Consider the following 18,447-nt stretch of genomic DNA (forward strand, 5'->3'; position numbering starts at 1 on the left):
TTGACATTTCTGTTAACTGTCAGACTAGTTGTTTTCCCCATGGCACACTGCAATTAATTTATTTTGCTATGTAATGAAAGTTGAATTTGGAGCACGTTGGGAATGATTGAAATCGATTTTACTGGAAAACGGCACATCCTAGTGAAATTTAACAAGAGGACCTTTTTTATGTTAAATACTTCAAATTTCAATATTTTCGAGTCAGGAACTAGAAAAAATTGACTACAAAAAAGATATGATTAAATTTGTCCCTGGGTCCTGCATTTTCTCACGCCCCTGTAGCAAATTTTGAAATGTATTTTATGAGACTTATTAAGCACGTCAAGGTTAATATCTCACCAAAATTTCGTGACTTAATGTCGAGCCGTTTGGATGTTACGCATTAAAAACTGTTTCCGAGGTTACCCCTTTAGGAGAGCGTAGCTCCCTTAGGAGCCGCCACTGACAAAAATTGTACTAAAGTTTTCGTAATTTTTCGACTTGTTTTACAAGCTCAGAAATTTTGAATACTTATTTCAGTTACACCTTGTATAATAAATAACTTTTACGGTTGTGACGTTATGCACAGCTACATTTTCTGACAGAACTAGAATCAATAAAATCGTCTCAAAAATTTTGTAAAAAAAATCGTTGCTCTCTTATATGTTTTTGAGTTTTTATTATAGCATAAGGTCGATAGCAAATAAGCAATTACATTAATAAACGATCTCACATTCAATCGTCGGCCTGTATGAAATAGGGCGAATTTCATAAAAAATTCGTTACTCCGGTACGATGTACCGTTGAGTATTTTTTTACTATAGATTAACAGAAAATAAGTAATTATATTAGTAATCGGTCTCACATTTATTCATGGGGATGAAATGGGGTGAATTTCATAAAAAACATTCGTTACTCCGTTACCGTGTATTGTCGAGTTTTTATTTCATCATAGATCGACTAGAAATAAGTAATTAAATCAATAAACGGTTTTACATTCATTTGTCAGAACGTCCAGGGGGGATCAGATGGTGTGAATTTCATAAAAATTCGTTGCTCCGTTACCATAACCTGTCGAGTGTACATCGTCTAATTTTTGCTAAATAGCGATATTTCTTTACTTAATGTTTATAATATTTCTAAACAGAAATTAAAATTTTTATAAGAAGTTGTGTTCTTGTATATTTTAATTTTTTTATTCGTGTTTTACTCACAAATGTCTATATTTATTTCTATCTCTTGACTTTTGACTTGCCATAAACATATTATCTATGTAATGTGGTTAAATAATAAATTCATTTCTATTATATAGAAGCACATTTTTGATAGAACTGTATGCAATTTTACAAAATAAATTTTTTCGTATACACGTAAGGCAAAACTGTCTAGTTCACTTGCACCTAGAGAGGTGCCGTAAGTGAATTAAAATATGAATATTTTAGCAATAGAGAATGAACACATTTTTTTATTTATTACAACAGAACGTGACATACCTTAAGGGAACTCTAGCAGAATCTTTCACGGTTTACATAAAATAGTACTCCAACGGTAACGTGGCAGTGCATTTAATCAGAAATTTATTGGATTGTACTTGAATAATTTACATAAAAAGGTTTTTGCGAAGCAGTTTCCAACTAGATCCTATACATTCATTAGTATTTTCGTAATGTCATTTATCGTATATACAATTTTAAGATAGTAAATTGTAAATAAGTTTCTGAACACTTGAAAAAAAAATCTGAATAAATTTGTTGTAATAATTGGAATAATTAGAATTAAGCAAAACATATGTAATTATCCCCTTCATCCCAATGGACGCTAACGACTGTATTTTCCTTTTAATTAATTAGAAAGTATATATGTTTTTACAAGAGCCAATTTTTTAAGAAACATTCTGTAAAATACAGTGTTGAAGTAATATTCGTGTTCCAATTTTTCTTTAATCTTTACTGAAAAAATTATGAAGTTGCTGAAAAATATTAACTTATTGGCCATTGATACATAATTTAAAACAGTAAATTCAACGAAAATTTGTTCATATGGAATAATACGAATTCTTAACAAATTGTTTATGTGAACACTGCCTATTCACACCTATATTCGCGGTAAATGTTTTTTTTTTTTCATAATCGAATCGATGTAATTTATTTAATATTGTGATTGCCTTATGGTAACTATTCCCCATAAACATTTTTATGACACTTAATTATCACTAACTAAATTGATGAAAACAAACATGTAGGCTTTATAAAAAATATATACGAAGTCATAGTATCAGGGTGCAGACACTTACCTGGCACATATTTGTTTTATTCTGAAATTCGTATATTTGTACATGACATGTCGCCAGTGGCGTAAATAAAGTGTAGGTATGCTGTTTTTAAATGGGCATAGAATTCATAAAAGCCAACCTACATGAATAAATAGCCCAGGGGCAGGTTATTATCAAACCATTAAAACATCGAGGAACACAAACCCTAATGAACATTAGGGCGGGCCTAGGGGTTCTGATAGTGGATCTACCCCCACAGAAACTAGCCCGATAACAATAAGGGCACGTCAAATATTCCTAGTTAAGGTTATGGAGGTTGTAGAAACATAGAAAAATGCAAATTGGGATGTTATTTTATCTTATCAAAGACTGCTATAACGATATTTTTAATTACTTGCAATTCCCGAAAACGAATTTGCAATGGTTAAAACATTAACCACTGCAAAACAAAAACATTTCAATATATCTTTTTGCAGACTTCTCACACTGATATTCTTTTATCTCCATATCTTCACTAAAATGTTCCATTTTTTAGTAAAATAATTTAGTACACCTGCATTACAAAAAAAATATATAATAACAATAGCCATTAATATTTATTTTGGACTGATATTCTTCACTATCTTTTTTTTACCACATTTCTTTCTGTTTCTAAATAATAATTGTTCATCAAGGATTTACAAAACTAATCACTGTACAGTTGTCATTGTGCTAGTTTCAAGTCATTTAATACAGCAGGTGTTTCCGTGTATAACTTATAGTCTTTAAAATGGTAAACTATACAAAATGTGAAATGTGCGATATGCACATGGTCTTGCTCACGGCAATGTATTAGTAGTCAGGCGCAGAAAAGTTTCCAAAGAACCAAGTTTTTAAATGGCATTGATTGAATTACAAGTTTTTAATTCAATAAAATGATACCTTGAAAAAACCTTTAAGACTTGCAATTTCCAACTCCTTCCGAGGGTTGCAGATGTTAAAAAATATCGGTGTTTGATAACATAAAGTATCATACCAAATTGCATTCTTCTATATTTTACCAACTGTAAGAAATAAATAAAAACCTTTAAATATTAAATAACTATTTAAAGGTAACAACTAATTTAATAATTGACATAAACTAACCCATTTTAGAGACAACTGGAGCTATTAATATATTTTTACATGTCGTCACTTATTACTTTTTATATCTGGAAATTGTATGTTGAATTTAGAAAGTTATGTTTCACAAGAATCTGGCCGAAAATTATAGAAGTTCTATGAAAAAAAAAAATCCGATTAAACAACTGAAGGTAAAAGAGGCGAGGGTATATAAAAATGTGTCCTTTTTAAAATAAAAATGTTACTTTTCCGAATAAATTAGGAAATTTTACCGCTTCCGGAAATAAACATAATTTTCTTCCATACGGTGTAATTTATATTTATTTTCATTTAGCTGCTGGACATTTATTGGTATTGGCAAACTTTTACAATTTTTAATTACAAAAGTTCACAAATTTTCACGACTAAAATTTATGCATCTGTAGTACTAGTTATCCTGACTTACTTACTGGACACTATTATCGTGGTACGGTGCTTATAATTCATTTCGATAATAAGTTCTTCGTCAGATTTAACTCAGTTTGGGTCTTGACAATTGATCCGCACGACGGGATTAAATTTTACCGTCATCCGTTACCCTGACTTCCGGCTGGAGTCAGCAATTTGTACATTTGTGTGAAGCGTGAGAGCTGCCAGCCTTATGTAATTTACAGGACTAAAGCTCGTTAAAACGTAAACACAATTTTTGTCCTTGAATACTACGTACCATTCTAGCCACATGGTGTGGTACTAAATTATTGGAAAAATATATCGAGCCATAAAAGTGTACTCTGGAATAATAACGTATCTTCAAAAAAATAAATGTTGTGGATATATGCCAAATTTAAAATTGATTATTCAGGATTTAATTCATTACTGACTATGACTAATAACATTTCTGTAATATAATTTGTTTCAAATAAAACATGGCTTAGGTAACTAATGGAATGTTGACCTAATTTAACGTTAGAAATTGTATATACTGTTTATAGAAATAATAAAATATTCTAAATTAGTATGTCGGAATCAGAAGTAACCATGGTAGGTATTTATATTGTCAAAAGGTAAAAATTTTATATTTAAAAAGATGATTGAAATATCACCTTATATACACATTTGCAGGAATAATTTTAGTACATTTACAAAAATAAAAAAAGTTAAATAAACTATTTATATACAGGGTCAGTCTGTAATGGTGCACAGCTAAATGGCAGATTGTTAGCGTCAAAATATAGCGATTGAGCCAAACATGCCTTAATCAATTGTTGCTCCTTTTCGTTCTACAGGGTGTTAAAGGTGAAAATATATTTTAGATTTTTTACTATGTTTTAAGAATGTATGGACCGATTGTTTTAAAAATTTTTAGTTTTACATTTTTTTGAGTTGGAAAATACGAATATGCAAACAGTGTTCATACGTACTTAAAATATAGAAAAAAATCGCACATATTTTTTAAACTTGTAGAACGAAACGGAGCAACTACTGATTAAGGCATGTTTGGCTTAATCGCTATATTTTGACATTAACAATCTGCCATTAGCTGTGTCCCATTATGACTCACTCTGTATACAGGCTGTCACAAATTCGCTTTTCACTACAGGGATCCCGAAACGGTAAGAGGTACGAAGTAGCTTAAATGGGGGCAAAGTTACGTAATCAGGGAACCAACGTTATGCCTCTAAAAAATCAAGGCTAACATGATTAGTTTTCGAAATATATGAAGAAACCGAAATTTTGGAAATCCGTTTTTGTTTAATTTCAGCCTTGTTTGAGGAGATAATGAAAAAAGAAGAACACTTTCTCATGGCCACTTTTTGTCCTCTATCAAATGGCATAATCAATTTTTAAATGTAACGTTTCGTCTCTCCAGGACCATCATCAACTTAATTTTTTAAATACGACCCTGGAAATTTTATTACATTTTTTGCAAGCCTTCATGACCCCCAATACTGTACTGCCTCAGCCCTAACCAGATTCAGACGTTTTGTCTCGAAAAATTCGTCTTCAGTGTATTCGTTCCAAATTTATCTAAATTTTTTATTTAGATTTCTTTGTATATTGAATTGTACACTGTAAGTGTCGTTAGACCCTGTAAAATCCATCTAGTTATTCAAACTATTACCACCACGCATTAAAATAAAACATTATTAGAGTTTTATTCCCGTGTCCATAGTTATTTCTAGGCTTCTCGAGTGCTCAAAATTCAAACAAATTCCAATCTATTTTTTTCAGAATATTCATATAAATACATCTGACATGCTCTTTCACAGTTGCAGTTACATATATAATAAATTCCGATAATATTATGCTGATCTTCATTTTTAACCTTTGCCAAAACGAAAATGTTTTTGAACATTTACTGAAATTTTTTAAAGAATAATATTTAGTTGGCGTTTTGGTTGTTCATATGCATTTTTAAGAAATAATTTGTCATAATAAAATTAAAATTGTAACAATATTTTAATTTTGACGCAACAACTTATTGAGTTATGTATGACCAAATGATGGTAATAGTTAATAATAATAAATGTTCTATTGTAGTGCGTGATGGTAATAGTTTAAATAACTAGATGGATTCCACAGGGTCTAGCGACACTTACAGTGTACGATAATTCAATAAACAAAGAAATCTAAATAAAAAATATAGATAAATTTGGAACGAATTTGGAGATACGAAACGTTGCATATAAAAATTAATTATGCCATTCGATAGAGTGCAAAAAGTGGCTATGAGAAAGTGTTCTTCGTTTTTCAATATCTCTTCAAACAAGGCTGAAATTAAACAAAAACGGATTTCTAAAATTTCGATTTTTTTTCAAATATTTCGAAAACTAGCCTTGATTTTTTAGATGCATAATGTTGGTCTCCTGATTACGCAACTTTGCCCCCATTTAAGCTACTTCGTAGCTCTTACCGTTTCCGAGATCCCTGTAGTGAGAAGCGAATTTGTAACAGCCTGTATATATTTCACTGTATCCAAAAAAATTGTTTTATAGAGATGTTATATAATATACTACACAACTGCAAAAAAACTAAAGGAACAAAACAACTTCACAAATTTTTTAGCGATCCTAGAAATGCTGTATCACAGTAAAAAATGCTCGTATTTAGAAACACAAATAAAGCATTTTGAAGTTTTAAGTCTTTAGTTTCAGGATCTATTGACAACATTTTTTTGAGCTACGGTTATCGACCAATCGAAGGAAATACCTGGAGAAGCAAATTTTCATTTTTTTTTTGTTAGGATTGACTGTCTACGTACTCAGGAAAATGTTTTCGAACTCAATCACTGCAGAGGTCAGTTAGATTATTTACTCAATTCAATTTGCTTTTTGAAAGGTCTCCATATGACTATTGATTATCGAGATACCAATAAATTATTGCACAGTAAAAATTTAAGAGCGGTTTTGAAAAACTGAATCAATTCTCTACAAGGACCTATCACGGTTTTACAAGAAAAACAAAAATTTTTCGTCTTTGAAAGTAATTTGAAAAAAATGCAAAAAAATATTATTGTTAAGAGAAATTTCTACAGCCCCTGTTATACCCTGTAAATTGACAAGCTGAAAATTAAGGAATAACATTTTTTAAAAACAACATTGTCAATAGCTTACTAACATGACATTAAGTATAATTGTTTCTCTATTTAAAAATTTTTTTATTTGCCCTCTTTTTCTAAGTTTCCTTCAGAAATACATAGGTATATTCTATTATTAATTCTCACATGTTTTTATTCTATTTTAAGATATTATGCTATTAATAATAAAATTCAAGAAAGTAATTTAAAAAGTCTTACTAAATGAAATCAATATTCTTTTCTTTAATTTTAATTTATGTACAATTCTAATTTTAATATTTGTAACGAGGAGGAATGCCAAGCTGCCTGATGAAACAATTCCAAGTAAAATGTAGAAACAAAAAGACCTACTTACCTAGAATTCTGATATCGAAGAACATTGTTTGACCTCATCTAATAAGATTTAAAAAATATATTTTTTTCTTGATTGTGTTTGAATTAGCTTAAAACCTTAAAAAAGCAAAAACATGTGAGAGCTAATAATAGAAAAAGTATATTATGTATTTTTGAATGAAATAAATATATGAGAAATGTAGTATTTATAACTATACTTCACTGCTACGTTTCGTGTATGCTATGCTTAATCCATATTTGTAGTTAAATCATCATTCGCCGGTTGGCTCGCCTAATGTATACTGACGAGAACCACTAAGTCCGATATGTCTGGTGGGTTCGATTGACAAATGATCTTAACTGAATAACTAAATACCGCTAAAAATTATTTTCATTTACTTGTATGCATACATAGGTATGTAAAAGGATAGACTTGACCACATAAAATTTTTTCTGGTGTTCTAAACAAGCATCATACATAACGAAACACTTACCTTGGAAGTCAACTTTTCGAAGATACTTGAGAAGCTCGGTGCCATTAGTAGGTTTCATGGCGTCACATAATCCCGGTATACCGTGACAGTGATCCCTGTGCATATCCCTGAAAACAAAACAGAAACGTGTCACCAAGTATTGCCTAATTGCGCATAAAAATGTTCGGCGTCACGCCACTGATGTTCCCAAAATGTGCACAACCTTGGAAAGTGAAAGTGATTATATTTAACGTTTGACTATTTCAGTTTCGCACTGGGAAATACAAAGATGTGTGTTTATACAGGAAGTTTCCCTTATCTCTCAACGCTCGATTAAGTCTTTCCTAGGTGGGGTTTTATATCGTAAAGAGCTTACTCTCGTACCACAGCCTAAAGCAGCACTTACATTGTTAATAACACGGATATTTGACGAGGAGATTGAGGATTATAAATTATCTCTGTAACGCATTAAGGGATGACAAAGGAAAAGATTCACTTTGGGCGAATTTGTGAACTTGACTGATCATGTTTATTACAATTATACTATGCTCTGAAATGAGTAAACTATTATTTCATAGAAACGTACTGAATAAGCCAAACAAATCAGTACTCGATACAGTTGTTAGATTGTTACTTTACCTACTTTAAAAGTATTAAGTAAATTTAATTTTAAACATTTATTAAAATTCTCATAGAATGAAGTCATATAAAGGGTGTTACAAAATTCACGCAATTTGTTTTTAATTGAACATTGTACATTTTTTATTGATTCATAAAGTATACAGTATAGGGTTATGTATGGACTAGCATATCGGTTAAATGGCCTCCACGGCTTTGCTGGCAAATACGCACACTTTTGTCGAAAATTTTCATGACAGTTTTGCATAAATGCGGCTGAATTTTGTTGATACAGCGCTCCTTCGAGATGTGGGTAGATGTGTGCTTGTCAGCATAAAACTTAGACTCAAAAAAACCCCAAAGAAAAAAGTCCAACGCCGTAAAATGGCATGATTTCGGTGGCCAATTCTGATTACCAAGAGGGAAAATTACACGACTAGGAAATGACTCATGCAATATTTGAATTATTTCTCGGTCTGTGTGGGATGTGGCACCGTTTTGTTCAAACCATATGTCGTCTACATACATATGTGTCATTATAACAGGCAAACGGTAAGAAAAAGGTCTTCATAATATTAATTGTTAGTAGTTTAAATTTAAAAAAAAACGCATTATTTTAGAAAAATATTTTCAACAATATTCCTCAAATCTAACCAATTATCCGCTATGTAGTATACTGCCGTATCCTCAGCAAAACTAATAATTTTGCTTAGCGAATATTGGTTAAACAAGTCATTAAAGCATATGTTAAAAAGTATCGCTCCCCGACAAGTACCCTGAGGCACCCCGTATTTCACCACTCTCTTGGAACATACCTGCTCACTAATTTTAACGCTTTGCTCTTTATCTGCTACACACCTAAACATTTTAAAGTGTTTTTAATAATTATGCATGAGAAACAAGGTCGAATGCTTTAGCCAAGTCAACAAAAATACAAAGCGTCATTTTATTTTTATCTAAAGATTTATAGATTTCAGCAGTTAAATCAGCCATTGCATCCTCCGCTGATTTAGCTTCTTGGAAGCCATTTTGTTGCTTTGATAAGATATTGTATTTAGACAAACATTCAGTTATTCCCTTTTTCAATATTTTTTACTCAGCAGCGATATTGGTCTGTAATTTGTAACTTCTGTATTTCGTAATATTTTTTTCTAAAAACAAAAATAACAGAAAAGAATAACAAAAATATGTTATTAGCCACGATGGCCTAGCTACAAATAATACATTTTGATATTGAATCGCTTGTAGTATTTCTCTAAAGTGATGTTGCAGCTAATTTTACATTTTATTTTGCAACGTTAATATGTTAAAAACTATTTTGTCAGCCATTATAAAATAATATAATGTACAGGGTGGTTGATTTTCGATAGTTTTATAAGGTACAGCCAAAACGGTGATAGATACAAAAAATTTGATATCGATGTCCCGTCCTCTTTTTTTGAGTTTACTTCGCTGGTCCCAAAAGATCCTGGCTAACTTGATTAGTTTCAGATATACAGGGTTTTTTTAAAAAATGGCCCATTTACATTAACCTCTCTATCTCCGTTGTCATTCAATTTAGAAGACCAAAGTGTACACATTATTTGTTCTATTTTTCATTAGGAAGCCAGTGGCGTACTCAAATTTTTTACAGATCGCACAGTTTTTCCGATATTACATAAACATAGGTTTTTTTTAAATAGATCATCATGTATTTGGCCATCCCGTTGAATAGCATTTTTTTTACCTTTTAAGCCAATACATACTTTTTATTTGCCTAAATGAAGAAAAATGTAAAAAATGTATAGATATTTTTTCAGTTGCCCATGAGATTTATTTAGTATAGGTCTCTTCGTTTTCTATTACTATTTTTATATTAAGCACCTAAATTAGACTAAAAAATTACAAGAAAAAATAAATTAGATTATCCATTTATCTTTACTTAAGATTTAATTATAGGTAATTATAACTATTAAACATAAACGAAACAAAAATAACAACTATAAAATGAGAGAAACAACAATAAAACAAAAATGACATAACAAAGTCACAACAAGGGCTCGAATTGTCGGCCATTTTCGTTGATACATAACTGACAACGTTAGGCAATGGAGCGGGTCGCATTGTAAATGTGGATATTTGACACCCGCTGAATAGAGGTTTCAAAATGTGCCCTTAGCTTCTCGACATTATTAGCTCTATACTTATAAATTTTGTCTATAGGGGTTAGGTCTGGTGATCTAGGCGGCCACCTGTTTGGTCCGTACGTACCGATCCAATTGTCCCCGAAGTTATGATTTAATAATTCTCTAACTATGTGGGAATTATGTGGAGGCGCACCATCATGCTGAAAGAACATGTGATATCGTTGAGCTAGTGGCATATCGTCCAGCGGTTCAATAATATTTTCTTGTAAAATTTTCACATATCTCTGAGCGTTAAGGTTTTTATCGTACATTCTAACACTTTATTGTGGATGAGAGCTACCCATACATGAAAACCAAACCGTCCTTGTTGAATTCTGGCCACAGTTTGGTGAGGATTCACATCTGACCAATAATGCGCATTATGCCGGTTGAATATACCTTCGCTACTTATAAAAGCCACGTCGGTCCAAATAACATTTTGAAAAAAATGGGGGTCTACATAATTTTGCTGCAAAAACCATTGGCAGATGCGTCTCTCTTCATCTCCTGGATGCAAATGGTGGACTTTTCTTATAGTATATGGTCGAAACTTGTGTTTTTTTAAATTCTCAATGCTTTGAATTTACCAATTCCTATCGTCCTTTGAATTTCTCTGCTGAATACATTGGGATTTGTGGCAACAAAAGCTAAAATATTGATTTCATCATTTTCTCTATTCTGTATATTATAAGATTTAGCTCTCGATTTTTGAAAAGAACCAAACTCACACAAGTTATTATAGAGTCGGCTAAAAATTCTCTTTTCTGGCTGATGACGCTTTGGGTATCTCTCCAAATATAAGTTTAAAACTGTGTCACTATTTTTTCACTTTCAATGTAACACTCCAACATTTGAACTTTGTGAAGATTTAATTAATTAATTAATTAATTAAAACCAAGTAATATACTTTAACAAGCTTTCAATCAGTCAAAAATAAACTAACTGTCAATATTAAACAATAAAAGACGAATAAATAAATAACATGGCCAACTGAAAAAATGTCTATACATTTTTGCATGTTTCTTCATTTAGGCAAATAAAAAGTATCTATTATTATATATGGCTGAAAAGGTAAAAAAATGCTATTAAACGGGATGGCCAAATACAGGGTGTTCTATTTAAAAAAACCTATGGTTATGTAATATCGGGAAAACTGTGTGATCTGTAAAAAATCTGAGTACGCCACTGGCTTCCTAATAAAAAATAGAACAAATAATGTGCACACTTTTTTCTTCTAAATTGAATGACAACGGAGAAAAAGAGGTTAATGTAAATGGGCCATTTTTCAAAAAAACCCTGTATATCTAAAACTAATCAACTTAGCCAAGACCGTTTGGTACCAGCGAAGTAAACTCAAAAAAGAGCACGGGATATCGATATCAGATTTTTTGTATCTATCACCGTTTTGGTTGTACCCCATAAAACTATCGAAAATCAACCACCCCGTACAACCAACAGTTATTTAACAATTTACAATCAAATTTCCAATACGATAAATTTGAAAATATACATTTAAGTTTTCATATATTTAATTCCATTTATCTCGTTAAATAATAACGCTACAGTTTAGATATTCAGGACCTTTTTATGGCAAATTTAATTTCCTATAAAAATGTTAGTTACGTTTTTCCTGTACTAACTATTAATTTATGAGGAAATTGCAAAAATCGATAAAAATTAACTTTAATATATTTAACAGTGAAACCGTTCAAGTCACATAGATCCTACTATGGCCACTTTCAAAGAACAAAGGTTGCCCTATAATTATCACCTATGGACAATAAAATAATGTGAAATTCAGCTGAGATATAGATAATTTAAAAAAAAAGTTTACGTGTTAAATGAATAGAGAAATTTTACAATCAAATAGTGAGTACGTAAAATTAAAATTAAGAGCTCAAATTTGGTGAGAATTTTTTTCCAATGTCTAGAACAGTATTTCGTCAATTGGGCGAAAAAAATGTATATTTCAAATTAAGCACACTAATATATTGTTTGGATTAATAAAATATTCAAAACTGTATACAGAAACAAATATCTCATTACTAAAATATTCTGCTTTATGGGTAACTTATTTTACCGTAGAAGTATTATTAAAATAAACCACTACATAAATGTTATCCTAATGGAAGACGCCATTGGGAAAACACTGTTTGCAGAATAAAATATACTGAAAGCATTAAATTTAAGCAATTTAAGCCATATTAATGAAACTATAAATGGATCTGACACAATAAAGCATGCAATCATTTAACTTTCTTTTGTAACGCATAACAGACAGCGGAAACTATTACACCTATCAATTGAATTGTTATTTCAATAAAGCTAAATGCATAATGGAATATAGATTTTTCAACAAAAAAAGGAAGATGCCCATTTATGTCATGAATTCTAAATTCAAAGTTATCATTTACATGTCTCCTACTTGATATATAGGGTGATTCAAAACTTTGTGGAAATGCGCGTAGTTAAAAATAGAATAGGTACCACAAGAAAACTTAATAAAATAGGTACTTATATTTAAAAGCACTACTTAGTAGGACTACCGTGTGTGTTTATTAAAATACAGTGTGGCCAAATGAAAACGAAACAGAGCCATTTTCAGGAACTACGTCAAGATTGTAGAAAAACGCTCAGACCCATCGATTTTAGAATAAAGGGGGACATTCTTTGCTGGTATTTTTGACTCCGCCACTTTCACCCCCAAGCAAGGGTAAGCATCACCCCAAAATATTTAAATGGCATTGGGGGTTGAGTAATATTTCTTTTGAAAGCTCTTACAATTCTCTTTACAACAGACTTTAAATTTTATAATTCCGCCCAATACTTTGAAAAAAATTTACATTTTAAAATTTAAATTATGTTTAGTTGCTTACTTACTACTTAGTTGATTAAATGTTCAAACTGATGACCGCCCGCTTCCATACAAGAATAAAGATTTTGTTCGAAACGTTCGCGCACATTCCGAAGCATTTCCGGAGTGATTCGACGGCATTCGTCGACGATTCTTTGACGCAAATCTTCCAGCGACGCTGGCTGTGTTTTATAGATTTTACTTTTTAGGTATCCCCACAAAAAGAAATCAAGGGGCGATAAATCCGGTGATCGTGGAGGCCACTCAATGCTGCCTCTTCTCCCAATCCAATTCCGTAGAAAACGTTGGTCCAAATACTGACGGACAATTAACGCATAATGCGGAGGAGCACCGTCCTGTTGAAAAATCAAATGATCTTCATCATACTCTGGAACATTTTCAATAATATCAGTCAAGGCAGGGTCAATAGCGTCTTCCAGTAATTGCAAATACATTTGGCCAGTCAAATTACCAGGTAGAAAAAAAGGACCCACCAGCCGGTCACCGAAAATTCCAGCCCATACATTTAATTTTTCCGGTTGCTGTGTATGCACCTCGTGAAAAACTCTTGGGTTTGAATCGGACCAATAGCGGCAATTGTGACGATTTACCGTCCCGTTCAAGAAAAAACTGCATTCATCAGAAAAACAGATGTTAAAAAGGAACTGTGGATCGTTCCCTGCTCGCTCACTCATTATTTCGCAAAATTGCAAACGGCGGTCATAATCATCCTCATGAAGTTCCTGGACTAAATGTATTTTGTATGGATGGAATTTATTCTTCTTCAAAATGGTTTGTATGCTAGTTCGATTGATCCCAGACACAGATGCCAGCTGCCTCGTACTTAATGTAGGATCAAGATGAACTTGTCCCAAAACTGCAACTTCACTAGCTTCATTAACTATAGGTTTTTCAATTTCTCGTTTTTTATTGGCTACGTTCCCTGTCTCTTGAAATTTTTTTACTAACTCTAGAACATACTTCCTCCTGACATGTCGATCTTGATGTTGTTCATTAAATAGCTGAGCTGTTCTATTCGCACATTTATTGTTCATAAAGTAAAGCGAAATGATATCTACCCTTTCCGCAATGGAATAAACCATAGTGTTTAATTTTCAAAAACACAATTAAATAAACTACCAACCAACGCTTCCAAATAATACTAGAAAATAATTTGGAATCCACTAATTTTACGTTCATTGTGTGTGTATAGCATTCATTTCTGTTTTTTACAATTGTGTTTTTTTTACGAAAGTGATAACAAATCGCCAAAAACCAATGTAACGCAATAAATACTAAATTTATACCATTGGCGTACTTAACTCGAATGACTGACATTTTTACCGTTATTAATATTATTTATACATTAGTTTCAACTTTAAAATCAAAATTCTTAATAAGTATTGGACGGAATTATAAAATTTAAGGTCTATTATAACGAGACTTGTAAGAGCTTTCAAAAGAAATATTACTCAACTCCCAATGCCATTTAAATATTTTCCAAGCGTGTTCAAGCATTAGTACCAGCATACATAGTATCCGTTACAAGTTAGATTTCGTAAATGGTTGTTATAACAAAACGCTCCAAATTCACAATCTGATGAAAAGTTGTGTTTACACGAAATGACATAAATAATATTCACAGCATACATGTCTGAACGTCATTTCCAGCACCATTTTTCTTTGAATCGCTTAATTAGACAGTTCATATCACCGAATTGAATGAAAATTTTTCGGTATTGGAATTTTTTTTGAAATTATTTACTTCTTGAAAGTATGCTTTTAGCTGAACGACAAAATGTTCGAGATTATCTCAATAAAGTTCAAGAAGTACAGTGGGGGAGGATGACCGGAAGCATGGCCACCCCTGTCTCCTGACTTAAACCCCTGCACCTATTTTCAAAGAAACATTTAGAAAATCCATAGTATTGAAGGGGAAACTGTGGACGGATTACGGTATTATATCTGCAGCCAATAATTTGCGACTGCAAGACCAGCGAGAAGAAGGAACATTTGTCTTGATTAAAATATTTGTTAACATTTACTAATGACTTTTAACAATAGTAGGAATTTATAACAATAATAAAAACAATAACTGAATTCGTCAAAACGGAAATGGCTCTGATAAAATTCTATTTAGTTAATAATTTTTTTCGTTATTATGTGCACAAACTTTTTGTACATGCGGACTGATTGTTCGTAGATTATGTTAAATCAGGTATTACCGACGTATCTCTATAGTTGTTTTAACGCTTTCATGCTGGTATTTAGAGTTATAATACATTTCTCTTGCCTTAACTAGGAATCGTTGATCTGTCCTTGTTGTTCTCGGGTTAGCTTCTGTGATTACACAAAACATTGGATGCGACCTCTATGAAACGTCTCAGAGGACCACAATTGTCCCTGGTGGCCACAGAACAAACAACAAAACCCGAAATGAACATCAGGGTAGGCCTAGGGCTTCTGATAGCGGATCCAGACCCACACAGCCTGGTCTGAGAACAACACAGGCAGGTTAAGGGTTCCTAGCTAAGGTTAATGAAGTGCAATGTAAAACTGTAACCGGCTGCGAAAAAACCGAAACATCATGAAATTTTAAGTCTTTAAATAATTCTCAGTGCTTTTTTGATTTCTTTCTTACACTGTGGCATTTCTAATGATACATTCCATATTTTTTTCTTATAAGTAGGTATAACTATATTCTTCGTCATTATATTATTTTTTAATTATATAAATTTAATAGATATGAATAATGAGGCAGGATTTTAAAATAAAATAAATAAATATGAGATATAAGTAACAAAAATCGATAGTTTCACACTATAGAAAGATAATGCATGGTACTTGTTTAATTTTAACCTACTTGGAAATTCAATTAATTTGAATACTACATTTGATGAAAAATGAAATTGTTGAGATTTGTAAAGAAAAAATCGTAGCAGATAATTTTCCAAGAGGAAATAATTTCGATATTATTTTTTTTTTTTCAGCTGACACGTTATTAATTTCCTTTTATGACTTAAAATATGTGACAAATTAAATAAAAGCCGTTTTCCTTCCTCGTACTGTTTAGATGACATGATAAAAGGGGAGTTGATAATACAACATAATGTAAATTAAACAAATGGAATTTTTTAAACGTAAAAGCAGTAATATTTGAGAAGCTACAATAATAATAAAGGTTTCTGCAATATATCATTTTAAAAACGTCCCTTTGTTTAACATTATTTACGCAAAAAAGTATATTTCATTGCGTAGAACAAAAAATTAAACACAAAATAAAAGTCGATTCTTTCTTTATATATTATCAGCGCATTAAGTTAGTTGAAAGGTTAAAATTTTGAACAATACCGCTGTGTATGCGATTGGGGAATAAACAACTTGAATAACATTGTGAATAATGCATTGCGAGTACAAAGTAACATTTAATCTTGTATGATCCATGGAACGCTCTTATCCCAAAGGAACAATTTTGGTTATATCATGGGGTGTAAAACGTATTTTGGTCTATAATGTAGAAATGTTGCAAGTAATATATATAATTTTGCTATTGTTTCCTGTTGGAAGATATTAACAAAAGAACGTTCCATTTTAACATTAGACTTATTTAGGCAATAATGTAATACAAATTCGTTTACAGAATTTGTGGGCGTATATGGGCGTATACGTTTTAAAGAAATCAGTCAGACATCAACTTTTGGGGAAATGATCCTTAGGTTTATCTAGGTACATTTTTTTCTAAGCTCAATCCAATAGAAATTATTTTATAATTAATGCAGATAATAAATCCAAATATTAAAAATACATTACAAAATACCACAAAAAAAGTTCTGTGCCAGAGGCATGATTTTGTGTATTTTTTGCTAAAACAGAATCCGTAGTCTACGTCATTCTTTAGAAAAACGCTAAACACATCCAAACTAGGTGAAATAGTGAGAATAAAGTAAAGGTTTATAATCAAATGCATCAATTTTTAAATATTTTGAGAAATCATTTTAAAATAATATTTTGAGGATTAGAAAGAAATATATGCAAATTAAATCCAGATCTACCCCTAGGTTTTCAAAGTCGCTAATCAGGAATATAAGGTTTTCATTCGGAAATTATTAAATCCAAAATTGCGGACGCATTATGGCAGATTGAAAAGTACCAGAGAAATTGATATTTACCACAAAAAAATGCATTATGATTGTTTTAAAAAGTGAGTAATTTGAGTAAAAATAGGCAAATGTCTAAAAATGAGAAACAAAGAATATAAATTGAAAGAGATACACGCAAAAAAATATTAATTTATTTAAATACTTTAAATTTCTACCCAGAAATATAATCTCTTACTTTAAAAATAGGCAGCATTTAAAATAAATATTTAATACTTATGGTTAAACGAATTCTATTCTTAACTTTATGATCTACATAGATTTTATAGAAACATGTTTTGTATTGTATATTAATGTATCGTTTGTTTAATACAAAATTCAATAGTTTTGGTCAAATAATGGTATATACTTATTTTAAGAATGTATTTGGATATAAATATTTCTCAGTAATAAAAAATATTTTGTTTCAAACTTACAACACCTAGTGCAACAGCTAGGAACGTTTGTAAGTTTAACCAACCAGACATAGGTCGATTTGGGGCTTATTGATGGTCCTCATCATGTCCAGTGTTGCCGCCCAATAAAAACAAAATGTGTCAGACACATATATAAAATGTGTTAAATTACCCAAAAAATGTACTTTTCTTCTTCTTCTATGGGATACTCTTTGCTGCTAGACTATTTAGCCATAGACCATAAAAGTCTCATTTTCATAGTACCTTGCGAAATTGACCATTTTTTTGCGAATTGTTCACATAAACGTAAAATTTGCTTTAATTCTTTGTGATATCGCAGTAAGGTTAGGGTATTATATTTAAATTTTTGCGATAAATCTAAATATTTCTCACAATTCCTTTAAAAATTTAAATTTTTACAGTTTTGAAAACTCGCTCTTGCTATCACCGAACTACCTTCCATAGAAAGAGATATGTGTCTGTGTTCTGTGCTACCTTCTCAACTCAACCAATCACACGAAGTGATTAAAAGAACACCTATGGA

General features: G+C 31.3%; 1 protein-coding gene across 1 annotated transcript in view; it reads right to left on the reverse strand.

The window, feature by feature from the left end:
* Window positions 1-18,447, reverse strand: part of LOC108904924 (metabotropic glutamate receptor 4-like) — a 311,527-nt gene that overhangs the window by 109,185 nt on the left and 183,895 nt on the right. The window contains exon 6 of the mRNA XM_018707649.2: window positions 7,736-7,842. Coding sequence (XP_018563165.2) covers window positions 7,736-7,842 — 107 coding nt within the window. The remainder of the gene's footprint in view (window positions 1-7,735; window positions 7,843-18,447) is intronic.

The sequence above is a fragment of the Anoplophora glabripennis genome, unplaced genomic scaffold (genome assembly GCF_000390285.2).
Source record: "Anoplophora glabripennis isolate ALB-LARVAE unplaced genomic scaffold, Agla_2.0 scaffold194, whole genome shotgun sequence".
Lineage (NCBI taxonomy): Eukaryota > Metazoa > Arthropoda > Insecta > Coleoptera > Cerambycidae > Anoplophora > Anoplophora glabripennis.